General features: G+C 52.5%; 1 protein-coding gene across 4 annotated transcripts; it reads right to left on the reverse strand.

Moving 5' to 3' along the window:
• Positions 1–1,803: 1,803 nt before the first annotated feature.
• On the reverse strand, positions 1,804–21,479 carry ABCG8 (ATP binding cassette subfamily G member 8). 4 transcript variants are annotated; one of them, XM_021087570.2, is made up of 13 exons: positions 21,338–21,479; positions 16,248–16,349; positions 14,489–14,639; positions 12,706–12,944; positions 12,137–12,269; positions 11,777–12,046; positions 8,892–9,054; positions 8,724–8,804; positions 7,000–7,199; positions 6,387–6,463; positions 5,138–5,405; positions 4,079–4,206; positions 1,804–3,993 (listed from the first exon to the last, which is right to left on the reverse strand). In XM_021087570.2, the coding sequence occupies exons 1-13, from the start codon at positions 21,398–21,400 to the stop codon at positions 3,856–3,858; spliced, it is 2,013 nt and encodes a 670-aa protein (XP_020943229.2). In that variant the 5' UTR covers positions 21,401–21,479; the 3' UTR covers positions 1,804–3,855. The 4 variants fall into 4 exon arrangements, with proteins under 4 accessions (XP_020943229.2, XP_020943228.2, XP_084875529.1 ...); XM_021087569.2 differs by having other exon boundaries at positions 16,248–16,352; XM_085019403.1 differs by having other exon boundaries at positions 3,303–3,889.
• Positions 21,480–21,502: the final 23 nt, after the last annotated feature.

A 21,502-nucleotide genomic window follows, 5' to 3' on the forward strand; every position in this document is an offset into this window, starting at 1 on the left:
GGTTCATATGGCAACTCTATTTTTAGCTTTTTTTTTTTTTTTTTTTTGTCTTTTTTGTCCTTTTAGGGCTGAGCCTGCATCATATGGAGGTTCCCTGGCTCGGGGTCTAATCGGAGCTATAGCTGCCAACCTACGCCACAGCCACAGCAACGCCAGATCCGAGCCTCGTCTGCGACCTACACCACAGCTCATGGCAACGTTGGGTCCTTAACCCGCTGAGCAAGGCCAGGGATCGAATCCACATCCTCATGGATACTCGTCAGGTGCGTTCACCACTGAGCCACGACAGGAACTCCCTTTATGAGCTTTTTTAAAAACAGACAAGTAGAATCAATCTCTGGGGGCAGGTCCGCATTGGCATTTGTTAAAGCTCCAGGGTGGAGAACCACTGCTCTAGGAAAAAAAAAAAAAGAAATGGTGCTGCTGGAGTTTCTGCATCTCTTCCGCCTTGGCACTTTGCCCTTTGTTCCGCGGCCCCACAGCCCTGCACAGCACAGCTCGCTGAGTTAGTAGAGCCCTTTGTAGACTGAATGGTCCTAACACTCATGAGGTCACATGAGGTACCTCAGTGGCCATCAGCCCTCTCTGTACACTGGACTCCCTGGAGAGCTAAAGAAAAAACCCAGTCTTCCTTCTCCCTTCAGGCCTGAAGCCGTTAGGTGTCCACACTGAGGGTGGGATAAGGGCGTGAGTAGGGGTTAGGGAGCCGTGGTGGGCAGAGTAGAGTGAGGAGGGCATCTCCACAAACTTGGGGATGGCTTGATTGGGGAGTTAGCGCTCTAGCGGGGTGTCCGCATAGGAGAAGGCATGCAGTGTAGATGGGAGATTGGTTATCTACAGGGGATTAACCTCATGAGTGAAAATATTAGGGTTAATGGAAGCCAGGTTTCTTACCATTGGAGGAGGGAGTTATAGTTATGAAAAGGGAGAAAATTAGAGTCAGCTCTGTGGTGGTAGATGGGAATTGGGTGTATCAGTGTGGGGAAATACATATATTTAATATATATTTAATATATATTTAATTGGACAGACGTGTCTGTGTGTGCATATGTGTACATGCATATATACACATATGAACATATATACACACATATATACTCCCTAGCTTTGTCCTCCGAGAGGGCCTGGGAGCAGGAATGCCTCAATAGCAATGAGCATACTTACCACTCAGATCTTGGCTTCTAAATACCATTTCCACTGAAAGGAACCAAGGTTCTTTAGAAACGTGTCCGCTTCCATGACTAGGGGGTAGGAGAGTACAAGATGAGCCTGAAACACTTTGTCGTAAAAGTATTCAGAGAATGATGGGGATGTGTCAAAAGGAGACAGAAGCCAGCTTGAATGAGCTCCCATGGTCAAGTCAGGGACAATTTGCACATCAAAATGAATAACGATAGTAAAAGATTATAACCCGTGGGACAACATAGGAAACCACAAGTCTATACTGATATATAGATTTTATTTTATTTTATTTTATTATTTTATTTTTTTTGTCTTTTTGCTTTCTTTGGGCCGCTCCCGCAGCATATGGAGGTTCCCAGGCTAGGGGTCGAATCGGAGCTGTAGCCACTGGCCTACGCCAGAGCCACAGCAACGCGGGATCCAAGCTGCGTCTGCAACCTACACCACAGCTCATGGCAACGCCAGATCATTAACCCACTGAGCAAGGGCAGGGACCGAACCCGAAACCTCATGGTTCCTAGTCGGATTCGTTAACCACTGCGCCATGACGGGAACTCCTGATATATAGATTTTAAAGTAAACACATGGAAAGTCTGATGAGAAAGAGGCCATTTACACAGCTTCAAAACACCTGACTACAAATGCTTTATTAATTGCAAGAGGAGGGAAAATCATTGACTTGACTGTGGAGAAGCCTGGTAGGCACCCCTTTGATCAAGGGATCAAAGTCAATCTCAGTTGGGGACAAATTGAAATCATGAGCCACTGATAGGATGCATCAAGAAGGGCCCATCCTGGGAGTTCCTGTTGTGGCTCAGTGGTAATGAACCCGATTAGGATGCATGAGGACAAGGGGTTCGATCCTGGCCTTGTACCATGAGCTGCTGTGTAGGTCATAGACACTGCTCGGATCCCACGTTGCTGTGGCTGTGGTGTAGGCCAGCAGCTGTAGCTCCAATTCAACCCCTAGCCTGGGAACTTCCATATGCCATGGGTATAGCCCTAAAAAGACCAAAAAAAAAAAAAAAAAAAAAAAAGAGACCCATCTCCTCTGTGATATTCCTGCCAAAGGCTCACAACCTGAATTTAATCATGAGACTCTATCAGACAAACCAAATCTAGAGATATTCTGCAAAATCTTCCTGTGTCAGGGTCATGGGAGTCAGGGAAAAGCTGAGGATTGTTCTAAACTGAAGTGACCAAAGAGAATTGACCGCTAGATGCAACATCTGATCCTGATCTGCATCATTTTGCCAGGAAGGACATTGTCAGAACAGTAAGGGAGTCTTGAGTGGAGTCTGCCCTTTGGATGGTGGTGATGAGACAGGGGCATGTGCAGTGTTACACTGTAACGACGAGAATATCCCGAGTTTTGATGGTTGTGTTGTACAAAGGCAGTGCACTAAGTAAGCACTGCTCTTGAGCCTGATTGTGCAGACACATCATCTGAGGGTCTTTTTAAAATACAGATTCTGATTCAGTGGGTCTGGCTGTGGCCTTGAGTTCGGCCAGTCTAAGCAGCTCCCAGGGGAGGCCCCTGCTGCCAGCTCAGGGACCACACTGAAGGCAGCAGGGGACTAGGAAACTCATGGTGATCGGTCACTGTTTGCTGCCTAAACTTCTACCTTCCCTCCTCTTTTGGTTCCAGAGGTTTTCCTTTGGGGATAATTCCCTCCCTGCTTTCTGTGCATCCGTTTTGGGTCAGCTGGTCCTCAAGGCTCAAGCATGCAGTGTGTGACCTAGGCCTGCTCCGTCCCATACGTGGCCGCTGTGAAAGGTTCTGGGCTGGTCCTTAGATCCAGGCAGGGCCAGTGAGTTGCAACCGTAAGAGGCCTGGCTGCGCTGACACCGTGTCTATATACCTCATCGTCGGGAACCCCACTAGGCTTCCAAGGCTTAGGGTGGCTCCTTCTGCCCTCTTAACTCCTCAGGGTCTCAAAGGTGTTTCTGACCCACGTGACCGACTCCACAACCTGGTAGCCCCCGGGACCTCACTTAGCAAACAATCTGTGCCTCAGTTTTTTCATCTATAACATGGGGTGCTGCCCACCACAAAGGGTGTTTGTTTTAATAGGGAATTAAATATCATCCACTTAAATAAGAGTTTTGTGCTGACCTGGTGCAAAGCAATTGCTCAAGACTTTTTTAATTTTGTTCAGTTTGGCTTCTGGCGCCTGTGGCCCCACACAAAAAGAGGGGATGGCATCCCGCTGGTAGGTTTTAGGTCGTTTTCTGTATTGAGAGGGGCTCAACAGAGTTTGGGGACCCTGGAAGATGAGGCCAAATATTCCACTAGCTATTATGTCATTGTTTCCGCATAGCTGAACTACTCAATTCATACCTAATTTGCTCCCATCTTGTATTAGTTGCCTATACAAATACATAGCAAAAGGAAATAAATTAGTGGCGTTGTAAGCGTCCCCAAGTGTGTTTTTCATGTTTCCAGTAATCGCGAGCCCCGGTGGGTGATCAGAAATCCCTTTTGACTGTCTTTATTCTACTGCCATCCTGTGGCCAGCCTGTGCCAATGCAGCACTGTGGGCCAGAGGTGGCTGAGCTTCCTGTTCTCGGGTCATCCTGGTTCCCTGGGAAGGGACTCCTTGGGAGGAAGAACATGCAGTTTGAAGGCCCTGCTTGGGTCCGCCACCGGGTCGGCAGGAGTCTGGGCTTGAATCACCAGTCTTGAGTAGATTTCTGTTTGATGAACCTTAAGGATATATAGTACAGGACCATGAAGCCACCACTGATGCTGATGACAATCAAGTAGATGGCGTAGAGCGGGTAGGAGTTCAGGCCCATGGCATTGAGGATCTGGGGACACAGACAACAGTGAGCTCCTTAAGAAGAGGCTCATATGGCTGCCGTCTATCTAGCATCCAAGACCTCGGCTACTTACTACGTCTCCTGGGATAGGGATGGTGAGGTTGCCAGCTGCCATGTGGTAAGTGAGCCCGCCCAACTGGATCTTCATCAACCCTTCAAAGCACCATCGGAGGAAGGACACCTTGGAAATCAGCGCGGGCACTGGAGACGGTGAGAGGCGAGTGACATCACTCACGTGGACTAACCACCTGCTCCCTGGGAAGTGGGACTGGGGAGGGGCTCTGATCCAGGGGCAGCAGGTCCCCTGAAGGACCAAGGAGAAGGGGGCGGACAGAAGAGTGAAAGGGCGGAGGGCGAAAGCTTGGGACATGGACTGGGGCAGGAGGGCCAAGTAGCCTCGGGGTCACCACGTGGTTGATCCATAATAACTTTAGAAAGTAACTGAATCAGGTGTCCAGCACGTGCTCAGCTTCATGGAGCCTATGGACTGTGGAGACCCAGGACCCCAAACTAGAGATGACTGAGTCTGGACCCTGACCCTGAGGAGGTATCACGGTTCGGGGCAGCGGAGAAAACAATGAACCCTGCCTGGGATGGTCAGGAAAGGCCCATAGAAGGGGGGTCATGGCGTTTCCACAGAGCAGGGACACACAGGCTCTACTGCAAGAGCGTGGAGTGTCTTGAGGGGTTTCAGAACACCTGGGTAGAGGCAGCGGGGAATGAGCAGCCCAGGAGCCACTCGAATACAACAGTGACTGGATTTGCACCTCGGGAAGCTCAGGCTGCCTGGGTGAGGGTTGCGAGGGACATGGAGGAAGCAGGGTGACAGACACTGGACTCTCACAGTGGCCCAGGATCTTTCAGTAAGACATGGGAGGCAGAACAGATTTGGCTCACTGGTGACATAGAGAGTGAGAGAAAGTCAAGGGTGGTCCCCAGGTGTCAAATGAGAAGGTGCCATCTGCTGCCATCCCACCCCCGCCACGGAGGCATTCCCTTGGCCTGCAGGTGAACCGGCCCAGGCACCTGCTCCCAGAAGGGCCAGCCGGGAGCTGGACCTAAGCGCTGAGCTCTCCTCTCCAGGGAAAGCAGGCTGACCCAAAGCCTGACTGGTGAGGGGAGCAGGTCTCACCTATCCACAGGTTGTCCAAGCTTATCATGAAGCCCCCGGTGAGGTAGAAGGAGTTGTAGAGGGCATTGCCGAAGAAGGAGGACATGTGGAAGGTGGGGAGCAGGGCGGCGGTGGCCAGGGCCATCATCCTGCAGCAGAAGACCACCAGCCACACCAGCATGAAGTGCAGCAGGAAGGGCTCGAGGCCTGGGCGCAGGTCCGTCAGCAAGTAGGTGGGCATCCCGTAGATGATGATGTAGACACAGTGCTCAGGAAGCCCCCCCAGGATCTGCAAAGACAGCGCTCGCAAGGATGGGGAGCCAACGCCTTCACTGGCTATCGTTTGGGAAATGCGCAAAGGTGGCAGCGCCCAAGGACGCAACCTCCCCTCCTGGTAGCGATGGCGGTAGAACAGGTGGTGGGCCAGTGGGTACAGCTGTGTGGGACACCGGGGCGTGAGCTCACCGCTGGCTTCTCCCTGCAGATGCCACGCGCTCTCCCCCTGGGGCAGACCAGAGCAGCTTCCTCCCGGGGGGCACGTGGCTCAGTGAAAACGGCAGTAGGGTATCTGCTCTCCTAAGACCTGGTTTCAAGTCCCCACCCTGCCTGCCCAGACCTGGTGGCTGTGTGGCCTTGAGACAGTCACATCACCTCTCTGAGCCTTCCTTTTTTGGTTGGTGTTCTTTTTAGGGCCGCACCCACTGCATGTGGAAGATCCCAGGCTAGGGGTCGAATTGGAGCTGTAGCCGCCAGCCTACACCACCGCCACGACGTGGGATCCCAGCCGTGTCTGTGACCTACACCACAGCTCATGGCAACACCGGATCCTTAACCCACTGAGCGAGGCCAGGGATCGAACCCACATCCTCATGAATACTGGTTGGGTCCATTACTTGTGAGCCACCGCGGGAACTCTGAGCCTCCACTCCCTTGAAGTGAGGACAGGCATACCTGTCTGACCTGCTTCCCAGGGATGCAGGGAGACTAGACAGGTGAAGAATGTTCCATGTTTCCCTTCTTCTTTGGTAGGTTTCTGGTGACCAGAAAAATATTGTTCCTGGTCCGTGGTCCTGGCCTTCTGGCAAATGTTTTAAAATATGGTCTCTGAAACTTCCCTAAGGAATGTGGCATCTGCAACCACAGATGATGCAGGGCCTGACAGTTGAGCAAAATGCTTTCCTTCCCCGTAACTTCTGTACAACGTTGGGCAGCGTTTTCTGCCCCTCCTCCAACCCAGGGCAGCCATTCCCTCTCAGGCCTGACCAGTCACCTTGGCAAAGAAATATGGCCCAGCAGTGTACAGCCCATCTTCTAGTTCATGGTAAAGCAACGCCCTCTCCGAGTGGCCTAAAAAGGGGAGGAAAGGAGAATGAAAACGTAAAATTCATGTATCACGTGTCTGTTTCCAAGTCTCAGTACAATTTGAAATAGTTTTATTGCCTAAATGTCTTCTATTAAAAAAAAACACACAGGCAGATTTAGATCCCAATTAAGATGTTGTAATTCCGTGGCTCGGGCATCGCTGTCCGTATAACTCCTGCTAGGGCAGGAGGGCCGCAGACTCCTCGGGAATCGTTCTCCTGTGCACACTAATGTTAATGTTCACACGTTAAAAGCAACCCTTTCTCTCTCTCACTCTCTGTTTTTGGCTTTGGTGCACAGCAGCTTGACATGGATCTTAGTTCCCAGACCAGGAACTGAAACCCAGACCATCAGGGACCTCCCGAGAAACCACCATCATCTTTTATTTCACAGTCAGGATGAAGTGTCCGAGCAAACCCGTTTTCTCCAGGAGCTCAGAGGCACTTAAGGCCGCCTTGGATCAGCTCCGAGCACAGCCGAGGCTGCTCCAGGTGTGGGTCATGGACACAGGTCACACTTACATTTGGAGATGACATCCAGGATCACATTGAAAGGGACGAGCGCTCCGATCATGAACAAGAGGGCGGACATGTCCATGAAGGACACCTTGATGGCCCCGTAGCCGTAGTAGAGGAAGCCGATGATCAGAGACATCAGGCAGGCCTCCACCCCGTGGATGAGGAGGGTCGGCAGGTCTCGGAAGTCATTGGAAATCTGACGACTTAGAAAACAAAAGAGAGACGTCCCAAGGGAACAACAGTCCCTGGCACTGTGGCCCTGGCAACGTTCTTTAATCTCTGTAAACCTCAATTTCCTCCTCTGTAAAATCGGGAGAGAGCAGGGCCCACAGAGTTTCTCTGAGGACCAGAGGCAATAACTGATGCTTGCATCTGTCTCCCAGCAGGTGCTCAGTAAATGATTGTGACTCTTGTGGCCAAGGCATCAGCCTTGCAATTTTATTTAAGGAAGTTACCCTGACGGAGTTCCCATCGTGGCACAGCGGAAACACATCTGACTACCGTCCATGAGGACACAGGTTCGATCCCTGGCCTCACTCAGTGGGTTAAGGATCTGGCATTGCCATGAGCTGTGGTGTAGGTCACAGACACAGCTCTGATTCGACCCCTAGCCTGGGAACCTCCATATGCCACAGGTGCAGCCCTAAAAAGCAAAAAAAAAAAAAAAAAAAAAAGTTATCCTGGAGTTCCCTTCATGGATCAGTGGTTAACAAATCCAACTAGGAACCATGAGGTTGCAGGTTTGATCCCTGCCCTTGCTCAGTGGGTTGAGGATCCGGTGTTGCCGTGAGCTGTGGTGTAGGTTGCAGACACGGCTCGGATCCCGCGTTGCTGTGGCTGTGGTGTAGGCCGGCAGCTATAGCTCCGATTTGACCCCTAGCCTGGGAACCTCCATATGCCTCGGGAGTGGCCCAAGAAATAGCAAAAAGACAAAAAAAAAAAAAAATTATCCTGAAGAAAGATGCAATCAGGAGCAAAAAGATGCATGTACCAGGATGCCTGGCATAGCATTACGTGTAATACCAAATGCCTGAAGATAATCTGACCATCAATATGGACTTCATGGATAAATTTATTATGGTTAGACAGGGAAAGCTGAAGACAACCTAACCAGGTGGGAGGTAGAGGCCCTATTCTAAGTGGGGGGTGGGGGAAGAGGTTACAGAACAACATGCATTTCCACTGTATCGTCTGAGTTTTTCACAATGATTCTGGGTGATTTCTGCCATCACCTGGCTAGTAAGGAAATTCTGATTTTGTTTAAGGAGTCAAAGTAACAGAGTGCTCTGTACAACCTGGAGGACTGGTGCTGGGTTTTTTTTCAAATGATTCTACCTTTTCAAATTCAAATTCCTCCTTCAAATTCATTTTATTTATTTATTTTTTTCTTGTCTTTTTTTGCCTTTTCTAGGGCTGCTCCCGTGGCATATGGAGGTTCCCAGGCTAGGGGTCGATTGGAGCTGTAGCCACCGGTCTACACCAGAGCCACAGCAATGCGGGATCCAAGCCATGTCTGCGACCCACACCACAGCTCACGGCAACGCCGGATCCTTAACCCACTGAGCGAGGCCAGAGATCAAACCCACAACCTCATGGTTCTTAGTTGGATTTGTTAACCACTGAGCCACGATGGGAACTCCTCAAATTCACTTTAGATCCAAAGGGCTTAATTTGATACAGCAAAGACTCTGGGGGTTCAGCTGGGTGATGAAATGGCAGACAATTACCGGATCAGTGTGGCAAACTGCAGTATGGGTGGGAGCTTGGTGGGGGTCTGGAAGGCGTAGGTGTCACTCCGGGAAGCCGGGCTGTCAGGAGACAGAGTGTGTCATGGGGGTGTGGGGTGGCCACCTTCTGCAGGACACTCTCCACCCAGAGCCACCCAGCTGTCTTACCTCTGCACGCAAGGGCTCACACCCTGTGCCCTTGGCTCCGCCGTCCACAGAAAGTCATCGAAGCCACGCACTTTTTCTTGAAACAAGGCCGCAAGTGACTGAGCCTTCTCCCTGGTGGCCACTTCCTGCTCTCGGCTTCGCCTGTCGATGCTGGTCAAGTCCACTGTAAGCAGAAGGGGTGGGGCCACAGGTGACCCAGTCCCCACAGGAGCTCAGTGCAAGCCCAGCCCACGAAGCTGGTCAGCCCTTGAGGACCCTGGGACGTGCTCCCCAGCCTCTGAGAGGGGACCACGAAGGGATGGTCAGAGCAGAGAGAGGCAGAGAGCCCAGCCCGGGGCTGTCCCTCACATCCACAGAAACCCAGCCTCAGGGGAAGGGCAGGTGGATCAGCAGAGGCCCTGTGAGCACTGGCCCTGGTCCCACCAGCCAGGCTCATGAGGGGGACATTGCCAGGACAGGGAAGGAGGCTTTGGGGTGGCACAGCGATGCCCTGGCTCCCACTCCAGCCATCCAAGAGGCTCGCTATGAGGACTCAGCTTCACAAATGTGCCTGCTATGGGCAGGCCAGGGGGAGGCTGACCAGCTGGGCTCCTCGCAGCTCAAGCTCTCACTGTAAATTTAGTCATTTGGCTTCCCAAGCAGCCTGCCCAAAAGGGAAACATGTTTTGGCTGGAGGGTGCCAGGATCCAGCCAAATATACTTCTCACTGCCCCAGGAGGAAGGAGCCAGCACCACCAGCTGGAGAACCAGGCAGGGCTACACTCCCTCCTCGTCACCCCTTCGGGAACACCTGGTAGCCCCAGACCACAGCCCTCCTCTCCCGGGGCCCCTGAAGTGCCAGAGAGTCTCACCTGCCGGTCCCTTCCTAAGCCTCCCCTCCCTCTATTCCTCCCTCGGGGAATCGGGGGAGCTCCCTCTTAACCTCTCTGCCTTTTCCCTCCTCCCCATTTTCATGACGAGACTCAAGGCGGGATCATGTCTCAGAGGGGCCTTGTAAACCACGCAGGGTCCCGTCTGTGTGCAGGGCCATAACTTCAAACACCGGATTCTTTGGGGCACTGCCAGGCCATGCAGCCTGGATCGGTGCAGGGCACCCGCCCTGGGGCTTGTGGGCAAGTGCACCCCTCCAATGATAATGGTGTAAAATTAAGAAAAGGAAGGGAATTCCCGTCATGGCTCAGTGGTTAATGAATCCGACTAGGAACCAAGAGGTTGCAGGTTCAATCCCTGGCCTTGCTCAGTGGGTTAAGGATCCGGCGTTACCATGAGCTGTGGTGTAGTTTGCAGACGCGGCTTGGATCCTGCGTTGCTGTGGCGGTGGTGTAGGCCAGTGGCTACAGCTCTGATTCAACCCCTAGCCTGGGAACCTCCATATGTGGCAGGTGAGGGCCTAGAAAAGACAAAAAAAAAAGGAAAACTTTTTTTTTTCAGGGGCTCCCGCTGTGGCGCAATGGGATCAGCGGTGTCTTGGGCGTGCTGGCATGTGAGTTCACTCCCCGTAGCCTGGCACAATGGGTTAAGGATCCAGCGTTGCTGCCATTGCAGCCAGCTTAGGTCGCAACTTCTGCTCAGATTTGAAGTTCTAGAACTCCATTTTGGCGGGGCAGCCAAAAATGAAAAAAAAGAAAAGAAAAGAGGAAGAAAGAAGAGGAAAACATTTTGTTCAGATCTGGGCACCTGACTTCCAGTAACTCTTCTCTAGGGTTATTGCACATGTCTCACAGTGGCCAAGCTGGCAGGTACACTTTGCCCTCTTATCTGGGGATGGGCAGCCAAAGAATGACACACTGGCAGGAAGCCAGGCTGGCACCTGAGCACAGATGAGTTCACGCAGTTTAAGCGTAGAGGGTGAGGGCTGGTGGGACACAGAGAGTGACCTGTCCTCCTAGGGGAGGGTTGGCAAGTGGGTGCTGGGAGGAGGGTGAGGACAAGGGCCAGGAGGCAGGGAGGGGCTGGGCACAGGAGTTCTGCACTTTTCGTCTGAGGACTCTGGCCTTCTCATTTGTAAGGCCGAAGACAACCATGGCCCTTGTGGCCCTGCCTTTGGCCAGCCTGGATAGGGTTTTCACCAGGTTGTGGGTGCTTGGCACCTGTGGCATAGTGTCTGGCTTTAAGGAGTTGGTCCTTATCATCAAGTTTATCAGGGAGGCCTGGGAGGAAGGCTGGGTGACTCCAGGTGACCCATGTTTAGGACAAGTGACAGCTTGCTTTCCTTGGCCCAGGCACAACCATGCAGCTGGTCCAGCAGCCACAGCAGGCCTTAGTCCTCAGGATCTCAGCACTGAGGATCCAGGCCCCTGCTTTCAGGGAGGGCACCTGGAAGAGCAGCTGTCCCCACAGAAATTGAGGGCCAGATGCTAAGGCCTCAGGACCCCAAGCAGAAAGGCTGGTGCTGAACAGAAGTTGCATATCTGGAGATTCACTGGCCAAGACCACACAAATGGCCCTGGGCTGGCTTGTGCCCTGGGCCCCCCTCCACCACCACCCAGCGCCTTTGGGGCCCCTGCCTCTGTGGGGGCACCAGGGCACAGCTTAAAGATTTCCTGGTGGCTTTCCGACCTCAAATATCCTGAGTTCCCTACAGAATCTGAATAAAGGCCACAGTTCCAGAAACTGAGCCAATCACTCTTAGATGACACCGCCTCGGGTTTGGAGTTCTCAGAAGGTTCTTATCTGTCCTGCGCACAAGGGGTAGCCATGTCCCAAGGTGCTTTTCGAGCATCTGGTCATTTGATGCTTGGCAAACTGAAGCAGGTAATACACCCCATCTGCCCCTCCGCCTCCATCCCTGGTCCCGCTCTCCTGAAGCCTCTGTGAGCTTCTCTCCTGGCAGGGTTTGGGGTGTGGGGGAGGCCCGATCTATGCGTCTGGCCTGGCTGGCTCACCATAGAAGTCAGCAGGGTTGCTGTAGCGAGGACAGGGGTGGCCGGCGGAGGTGAAATACTGGACCATGTGCTGGGCTGCCCCCAAGTAGATGGTGGTGCCAGACGTCATCAGGAGGACCAAGTCAAAGAGCCTGAAGATGTCGGAGCGGGGCTGGTGGATGGAGATGAGCACCAGCCTGTTGCCTTTGGCCAGCCTGGATAGGGTTTTCACCAGGTTGTGGGCAGTGAAGCTGTCCAGCCCAGACGTGGGTTCATCCAGAATGAGGATTCCTTCCCAACAGAGAGAAGCCTGGTGAAGGGGCAGGGCTCCAGCTGGACCGGATTAAGCCAGGCGGGCGATGCCGGCCCCTCCCGCCTCACCTGGGTTCCACAGCAGCTGCACCGCGATGCTGACCCTGCGCCGCTCGCCCCCCGACACGCCCCGTATGTAGGTGTTGCCCACGCGCGTATTGGCGCATTGCCGCAGCCGCAGCTCCGCGATCACGTCGTCCACCTGGGGAGGGAGGTGCCCAGGGCTTTAGAAGAACCACGGGGAGCCTGCTGGGGCCCGGCATCTTGGACCTCAAAGGAGGAGGACGCCTGGGTGTAAAGCTCAAGCCTTCGTTTCTCTGCTGCAATGTTTGTCCCTGATTCTTTACACACATCCTGCGCAGCTCCCACGTGCCGAGCGTGGTGCAACTCATTGGGAACGTGGCCATGTCTCGCTCCCTGCCCGCACAGAGTAAGCAAAGATGCATCACGCATTTGGGGCTATGATGGGGCTTTGAAAACCACGGAAGCCTGGGGCTGAGTTACGGTGGACTTTTTCAGTTGGATCGATGGTGAACTGGGTCGCTCACACTTGACCTGTGGCTGGACCTTTAAGCAGGGAGGGAGGGTCAGGGAAGGACGTCATGGCTTCTTGGGGGTCACCAGAGTCTGTTAGTTACCCTTTTGTCACGCTGGGCCTGGGAGAAGGTTCTGGGCAGGCGCAACTGGGCAACAAATGCCAAGGTCTCGCGGACGGTCAGGTTGGGGAGCAGCTGGTCGTGCTGGCGCACGTGAGCCACATACTTCCTCACCAGCTGCGGCGTGCTGGGCTGCCCGTTGATCCAGATTTGGCCGGACTTAATCTTGCCGCCAGGGCCTCGACCGGTGATCACGTCTAGCAAAGAGGCTCTCCCGCAGCCTGAGAAGCCACCAGACACATCCCTGAGAACAGAGATTCTAGGGGAGGAGGCGGGGGTGGGGGTGGGGGGTGGGGAGCAGCCTGGAATCCACTGCTGCCATCGCACTCTCCAGCCACCCGGGACTGCTCTGTCCTTGCAGATGTGACCCGCCCCTAGGGACGGTGACACAGCCTTCAGACCCCAGTATTCCCACACTGGCCAATCGGGCCTGAACACCCCAACTTTCTTCTTTTCTCTCCCTTTTTTTTTTTTTTTTTTTTTGGCCTCTTTCATGGCATGTGGAAGTTCCTGGGCCAGGGATCAAACCCTCGCAGCAGCAGCAGCCCGAGGCGCTGCAATGACAATGCCAGATCCTTAATCCTCTGCACACAGGGAACTCCCCTTCAGAGCTACTTTCTTTTTTGTACTTTTTGTCTCTTTTAGGGCTGCACCTGAGGCATATGGTGGTTCCCAGACTAGGGGTCCTATCAGACCTGCAGCCACCGGCCTCCACCACAGCCACAGCAACACCAGATCTGAGCTGTGTCTGTGACCTACACCACAGCTCATGGTGATGCCAGATCCTTAGCCCACTGAGTGAGGCCAGAGATTGAACCTTTGTTCTCATGGATACTCGTTGGGTTCATTACTGCTGAGTCACAATGGGAACTCTCCAGAGCTACACTCTACCTGCCAAATGGGATGCTGCCCATTTCATGAATGGTTGAATAAAGCCAATAAGATCTTAACAATCTAATCCACTGAATTTTTTTAAACATCTGCGCATCAGGAGACCAGAGTTCTGGTTCTAGCTCTGCATTAAGTGTATGTCCTTAGGTGAATCATTCCTCTTTGATCTTCTCGTCTGTGGAATGAAGGAGGAATGGCATAGGAGCCGGAGGACTCTCTAGAACTCTGGAGAACTAGATAATTTGAAAACCCTCCTCTAAAGATGCTTCCAGGCTGGTAAGAAGAACGGGAAAATACGGTGAAGGGCATGATCTCAGTTCTCCAAGGCTCCTTCCAGGCCTGGCGTTCTGTACTTTTAAGTCTGGTCTGCGTAAGTGACTTTTTGAAGCACTTGAAAAATCTGGATCATTGCTAAGGGTTGAAGGTTGAGCTAAGACTTGGGTTAGTTGAGAAGTCAGTTGCCAGTGGAGCTGTGCCTACCAGTTTTCTGACTGAAGCAGGAATCTAATCTGGGGATGAATGAGTGCGCCTTGTGGTGGGGGGGGTCCCCTGGGAAGAACATTGAATTCCAAAGCTGCCTGGTACTCTTGGAAAGCCCTAACCTTGGTATTAATGAAGGACCAAACCTCTGGTTGCAGCTTCAAGAGGCACCCTCAGGATTCATAAGGGGAGCAATTACCCGAGAGCTAGGAAGTGGAGGAGCTGAGATTTGAACCCAGCTCTGTCAGACCCAGAACCTGTGTTTTCACCACTCTGCTATATTATTCTATCCGTCAGCAAAGGCTTCTGCAAGGAATACCCATTGGTTCCAGGGACCACTCTCTATCCCAGGAGAGAGAGAACCCATTGCCCCACTCTTTGCCCCTAGTGCTACCTGAGCTCCCTATGATGGCCAGCATTTGTCCGCTCCTCACTTTGAAGCTCAGGTTCTGAAGGCCCAGCTCACAAGAGTCCTTGTGAGATGTCCAGGGCATCTTAAAGTGAGCCAGCTGCTCAAACCAAGGCACCTGGGAGGCCATGTCCACCTGTGGGAAGACATCAAGAGTTTCCTCAGAGGGCTTCAACTTCTGCTGGGTGCTGTCCAGCAGACATCCTCCTGCTGACACACAACAGGCCTGAGGGGCCCCCCACCCAGGTTCTATTGAACATGGAGGTGGACCCCACCAGGCTGAGAACCTGAAGCTGCCATTTCCAAGTCTGTTTTTTGTTTTTGTTTTTGTTTTGCTTTTTTGTCTTTTTGCCTTTTCTAGGGCCACTTCCCACGGCATATGGAGGTTCCCAGGCCAGGGGTCTAATCAGAGCTGTAGCTGCTGGCCTACGCCACAGCCACAGCAACTCAGGATCTGAGCCGTGTCTGCGACCTACACCACACTCATGGCAACACCGGATCCTTAACCCACTGAGCAAGGCCAGGGATCGAACCCTCAACCTCATGGGTCCTAGTTGGATTCATTAACCACTGTGCCACGACGGGAACTCCGTTTTTTGTTTTTTGCCATTTCCAAGTCTGAAGAGAAGACTTGGGAAGCATGAGTAATAGCAGAATAGAAATAGAAACACAACACGAAGCAGAGTGATGGCTTCACTTAATAATAATAATAATAACAATAGTAATTTACTAATAATTTATTGAATGTGCAAGGCATTGTATTAATCTGTTCATGTCCATTCATCTCATTCAGTCCTCACTGCAAACCTATAACACATATACTGTTTAGTCCCTGTTTGCAGATGAGACTCAGAGCAGTGAAGTAACTTGCTCAAGGTCACACAGCTAGTACGTGGCAGAGCAGAGAACAGTGATGGTGTAGCTTGTCAGCTTGTTCTATTTTACTTCCCCAGGAAGCCAGACTTGGTCTTCTGAGGGTGACCATCCCAGGCCCCACCAGGCTCCATCTGTGTCACCTAGTATCTGGCCCTGGGGAGGTGTAGGAAATAGGGCTCTTTGAATCTGACCAGAAGATTCCTGAGAGCCTCTGAAAGGCCAGTGGTCCTTGAACTTGGAATGTTTTATTAGTTGTTTGAAATTTTATTTTTAGGGCTGCATCTGCAGCATATGGAAGAGCCCAGTCACAGCAACGCGAGACCTGAGCCACCTCTGTGACCTTCACCACAGCTCATGACAACGCCGGATTCTTAACCCACTGAGGGAGGCCAGGGATTGAACCTGCATCCTCATGGATACTAGGCAGGTTTGTTACCACTGAGCCACCATGGGAACTCCCGCCATGGTTAATTTCTTAGTTTTGATCATTGGATTATGGGTAAGCAAGATGATAGCATTAGGGGAGGGTGGACAAAAGATGTATGGGAACTCTACTATAAAAGTATTTCAAAATATAAACTTGAAAAAGAGCTTTAGAGATTTTTTTCCCACAGGTTCACACGGTTGGCTTTGTGTTTTTCCAAAGGTCTCATTCTCTTTTGCACGCCCGTCAACCTCCTGCTGTATGTAGTTGAGGGACGTCTCCAGGGTGGTTGCCCCCAGCATATGAAGCATCAGCATGACCTTGACTCTGTCCTTGGGGCAGAGGGCCCCCATCTGGGCTCACCCTTCCCATCTGCTTGAGGAAATGCTTGGCCTTCCACCTGCTCCTCTCCCCCCCCCTCCCCCCGCTCAGTTGTGCCTCTACCTGGTAGGTGAGACCTCGGACCTCCAAGGTGTTGGACTGGCCGCTGTAGGTGAAGTACAGGCTGTTGTCACTTTCAGAGGAGAACACACTGTCCTGGAGGCCCTGCTGGGAGACAGGACGGATGAGGGCATCCTTTGGAAGGAGGGAGACATAGGAGAAAACAGATGGAGGGGACCCAGAGAGGTGAGAGCCGGCGCGAGTGTGGGTGAGGTCCCGAATAACCTAGAGATGGATTTGGGCAGGAGGAGCCCAAGGGCGCTGAGTAAACAGGAGCATCCATGAGGGCCCATCTCCCCTTCCCTGCAGTGAGAGCTTTGGGGCTTCGCTCCAGCATAGCCCCGAGCCCCAGAGAAGCTCAACCCCAGACCCCTGAAATCCGAGCGCAAGCAACCTGTGGTGGATCAGACCCAGATCGTGGCCTGGAAAGAGTTTGTGAGCCTCTGCATTTGGGGAGGACCTGAGCTGGGGGCTGGCCTTCAACTTTCTCTTCCGTGGATCTGGCTTAATATCCTCACGCCACACAGACATCCCGTCCCCAGTGTGTGTGAAGCAGACAGCTGTCAACAAGCTAGTGCTCAGGACACCCTGAAGACCCACCCCTTGGAAAAGTCACATCTTATTTTGACAAGGAATTTTGCACAACAATGCTCCCAACATGTTGGGAGATGTTAGAGGGAGTCCCTATCATCCCCATCGTCGTCACCGCCACCATCACTGTCATCATCATCTTGCGGTTGCTGGAGTGTGGTTTATTTGCATGTACATCAAACAGATCAATGTCTTGGGGTATCAGCTGATAACGTCGAATGATAGTAACCACCTGCAGATCTGAATTCCTTCTCTTTTATCAACTGAGTCATTTAAATCACCAAGCTCCAAGCAAGGAAGAACCTGCCTAGGGAGATTTCCGTTTTTTACCACATTCAATTTTTCCTTCTTTGCAGTAGTGCAGGGGAAAGTATGCCTTCATTAATAAATTCCTCTTGATTCCCGCCTTCCTCTCTCAGAACGGCCATCCTCCCGCTGATGCGTTCCTTCAGTCAATCAAGCAAGCATCTGATAAACACAGGCAGCCTATGGCATGCTTTAGGCTTGGAGTTTGGGATGTGATGGCAAAAAGACAGTCTTTTTTTTTAGGGCCGCACCTGGGGCATATGGAGATGCCCAGGCTGGGGGTCGATTCGGAGCTACAGCTACCGGCCTACACCACAGCCACAGCAATGCTAGATCTGAGCCACATCTGTGATCTGCACCACAGTTCACGGCAATGCTGGATCCTTAACCCACTGAGCGAGGCCAGGGATCAAATCCACATGCTTGGGGATGCCAGTCAGATTTGTTTCTACCGCATGACATTGGGAACTCCAAAAAAGGACCGCCTTTGAGAAGCTTAGGTTTTAATGGATGAGACAGGTGATGAGGCTGGAGCAAGACAGGCCAGGTGGAGAGACAGGCGGACCTTGAGAACCTGATCAAGGTGAATCTTCACTGTGTATGTGAAAGACCATGTGCGCTTTATGTAGAAACAACATGCCTGTAGCTTATGTGAAGATAACACCACCCAACAGTCTTTGTCAAAGCATTCCTGCAGCGGTGGAGGTAAGAGGTCCTTAAAAAGGGCGTGGGGACCAGAGGAAGATGGAGGGAAGTAAATACAGGTGACAGATTGCAGCAGACCCACGGTGAGTGGCCCCCAGAATTCTGGGTGAGAGTGGAAGCAGCTATTTACCTTTTTTAATATTTGAACTAGCACAGTCAAGATTCTAAATTATACAGAAGAACATGGGAAAAGGAGGCAGCTAAGTCAGCAGAAGGGCTATCTGTGGGGTATAGGAAAGGATACAGGGGAAGTGGCCCCGGTGGGTAGGGGGCGGGGTGGGCGTCAGAGCTATTGGTAATTAGTGATGGGTACATGGGAGTTCACACTTCTTTTTTTTTTTTTTTTAAATAAGATTTTTATTTTTTCTGGAGTTCTCTTTGTGGCTCAGCGGTTAACAAACCCAACTAGGATCCAGGAGGACGTGGGTTCAATCCCTGGCCTTGCTCAGTGGGTTAAGGATTTGGTGTTGCCGTGAGCTGTGGTGTATGTAGATTGCAGATGCGGCTCAGATCTGACATTGCTTGGCTGTGGTGTAGGTCAGTGGCTACAGCTCTGATTCAACCCTTATCCTGGGAACCTCCATGTGCCTCAGGTGCAGCCCTAAAATAGCCACAAAAAATATACATTTTTTGTTTGTTTGTTTGTTTCTATTATAGTTGATTTACAAAGTTCTGTCAATTTTTGCTGTACAGCAAAATGACCCAGTTGAGTTCACTCTTCTTTGAACTGCCTTTCCTGAAGTCTTTCAAAATGTTTTCAGATTGAGAGAGTGAGTCTGAGAGGAGAACTCCAGAATCCTACTCTCACCTCGCCCTCCAGCTGCCAGCGCCTCCAGTGGTGGCGGAGGTGGGAGGTCGTGTCCTCAGAGTTGGAGAATGAAGCTCCTGGGGAGCTCACGGGCTGCTCTGGATTCTGGCAGGTGAGCCCTGCAGCCCTGACCTTCCCACTCTCCTCCACCAGCATTTGCACTGGCTGGTTTTCCCATTTACCTTGTTCAGCTATCAGAAATGCTATCCACTGCTGAAAGACTCGTTTGGGCGAACATGCATCCTGCTTGTTTTTAGAAAGGAAATGTCTGCAGGAAGAATATTAGTCGATTGGTACAAAGTGTGAGTTAGCTCCGAAGTTGCTTTAGTGGACAGACACCTGAGCCAGAAGCTCCCCAGGTTAGATTTTGAGGCAAAGGCTGCTGACAATGGACCACTGGACATTTGGGAATCTGGCGCAATATGTGGCAGTGATCTGACACCTAGGGGCTTCCCTCTTCCAGGCAGGAGCTTTCAGAAGGTGGAAGCGGGTGGGGGCCCTGGGGATGGGAGACAGATAAAAGGAAGGAGAGGGATGTATGCCCCCTGCTCCTCGGCGCCTTCACCCTCCCTTCCCCCTGGGCCAAGGTGGCAGACACAGGCCACCACTGAGGGACTGGGCCATCTGGGGCCGCAGCTTTCAGAAAAGAATTCATGGCCCCTGTTCCATTTTGAAATATTTTCCTTGGCTCCCAGGAAGGATTTGTTAGACTCTTCATGAGGTTTTGACAAACTCTCTGTGTCTTTCAAATACTTAAATATCTGTTCAGCTGACATCTTAATCAGTGTGACTGTCAGAACATCACTTGCATTTCTGACAGGTGACACCCCAAAAAGCACGAGCAGCTTTGTTTGTAGGTAACCAGCTGGGCTCCTGCTGGGCTGCATTGTAATTTCTCCTTGTATTAACTTCGGAGCAAATTCCTGAGTCAGAAGCGTGGAGCAGAAGAAAACTCAGGGAGCCCAGAACCCACGGTCCTTGTTCCAAGGTGAAGAGCCTGTGCCTTGGGGAAGCAGGGACCTGCTGAGGACTTGACCCTGAGGCCTGGGCCCCTCTTGTCCTCTGGCCAGGCTCCTGCCCATGGACCCGGGAGGGAGTCTATGGGCCAAGGGCACTTGCCACTCTGGGTACCCACAACCCCAGAAGTACCTGTGCAGATGGCCACAAGGCCGCTCCCTGGGCCTGCGTGAACCTCATCCCAGGCCCATCCTCCCGGGCATCCCAGGCCAGGAGGGCATTTGTCTGGGGAGGGGGTATGGATAGAGTGAGGGTGGGCAGGATGGGGTGACCATGTGGGGGGGTGTGAGGTCACTGTGGTGCTGGGCCTGGAGAGAGAAAGGGGACAGGCCGTGGCTCTGGTGGGAAGCCACCAGTCCTAGAGTTTCTCAATTTTCACCTGGCCTTCCACATTGTGAAGAAGGTATGTCAGAGTAAGAGGAGAGGAACTATTTTATTTAAGAGCTCGTAACTTGACTAATTAAGGATCCAGACCTGTGATACATGGCCCTATGCTGCCTTCCAGGTGCCATAAACGTGAGGGGCAGCCTTCACTGGGCACCTTGAGAAGCAGGAAAAGGAAACTGGAAAAGGGAATTGGAAACAAGGAAATTGGAAACATCAGCGCCTGCACACATTCCTGGATGTCTGATTTGGGCAGTTCTTTGCATCCCAAGCTATGGGGGCTGAAGTGTCAGGAAGTATCCCCCAGAGCCACCGGTGACTTTATCTCCTTTGCAGCTGGGACCCTTGCAGTCCTGGCTTCTAGGAATCAATTCCCAGCAGGCATTGGCCCCAAGAGGGATTCCCAGAGCAGAGCTGGTCCCCTGCTGTGGCTGCAGGAGTGGTGGGTCCCTGGGGCCCGACTGAAGTTGGGTCCTAGCAACTCAAGGTCAGTCCAGGTGGCCTGTGGCCCTTCCTGTGGTGTGGAGTCCTCAGTCCTTTGCGTCTTTCTGTCCCTACCCCTGGTCCCCACTCACAGCTGGCAATGATGAATCAGAGGGTGGCCTGAGGTGGGGCTGGAGCGTGGGGATTCGCTTCTTTTCTATCTTCTGATTTCACCTCTTGCTTCAAATCCCACCCACGCCCTGATTTCAGTCAGAGGCCATTTGCCAGGGAAACATTTTTCCTGGAAAGTGAGGGCAGGAACCCCGCAGCCCCGCCTCTCAGCTTCCCCGGCTTGTCGCCTGTTCCTTCCAGTTCTCTCCAGGAGCTACGACCGCCTGCTGTGACCGTGTATGGAGCCCAAGTTCTGATGTGCCCCCAAAGCCAGCTGCCATCCTGTCTCGTCACTTTCCTGCCACTGAGACTCTGACCTTGATAGCCACATGGACAGAAGAGACACCCCAGGATCCCTGGGTCGTGTAACCCATGTCTGTGACGGAGCCTCATTCAGGAAAAAGCTGGATCAACCGAAGTCACTCACAAGAACATCATCTCCCCGTAGGAACGCAGCCCAGGGCAGGAAGTGACCTCAGAGGCGCTCTCCCCACCCCCGTCCCCCTGACCCCTGAGTCCACTGCCCTCGGCCCTGTGATGTCCCCAGGAAGTAGAGTTTGGCGGCCAGCTTCTCGCTCTGCTTGTGGTCCTGGTGCTGGTTTGGGACAGAAAGCTCCCGAGGGAGGACAGAAAGGCCCAGTTGGCCTCCTCCCCCCAGGACTGAGGGGACTGCCTCCCCATCACTCACCGAGTCATCCTGGGGAGCAGCCCTTTTGCCCAGCCCCGTCTCCTTCAGGGCCTCCTCAGCCATGGGGCCCAGCAGTATCTGCCGCAGCTTGCTTTGGACTTAGCTGCTGGTTCCCAGTGCTGGGCAACCTCTGCTCTGTCTCCCAGTATTCCTGTCTGCAAGCCC

This window comes from Sus scrofa, chromosome 3 (assembly GCF_054392235.1).
Source record: "Sus scrofa isolate SSC_HxYL_T2T_F1_AM1 chromosome 3, Sscrofa_HxYL_maternal_Yorkshire_Landrace_v2.0, whole genome shotgun sequence".
In the NCBI taxonomy this organism is placed as follows: Eukaryota; Metazoa; Chordata; class Mammalia; order Artiodactyla; family Suidae; genus Sus; species Sus scrofa.

Bases quoted from the DNA above. Each gene is read 5' to 3' on its own strand.
- ABCG8 (XM_021087569.2), bottom strand. From the start codon at position 21,400: ATGGCTGAGGAGGCCCTGAAGGAGACGGGGCTGGGCAAAAGGGCTGCT. The intron at 12,047-12,136 runs GTGAGGCGGGAG...TCTGTTGGGAAG, and splicing joins GCAGCTGCTGTGGAACCCAG to GAATCCTCATTCTGGATGAA. The intron at 4,207-5,137 runs GTGAGACCTGCT...CACCGTCTCCAG, and splicing joins CTTGGACAACCTGTGGATAG to TGCCCGCGCTGATTTCCAAG.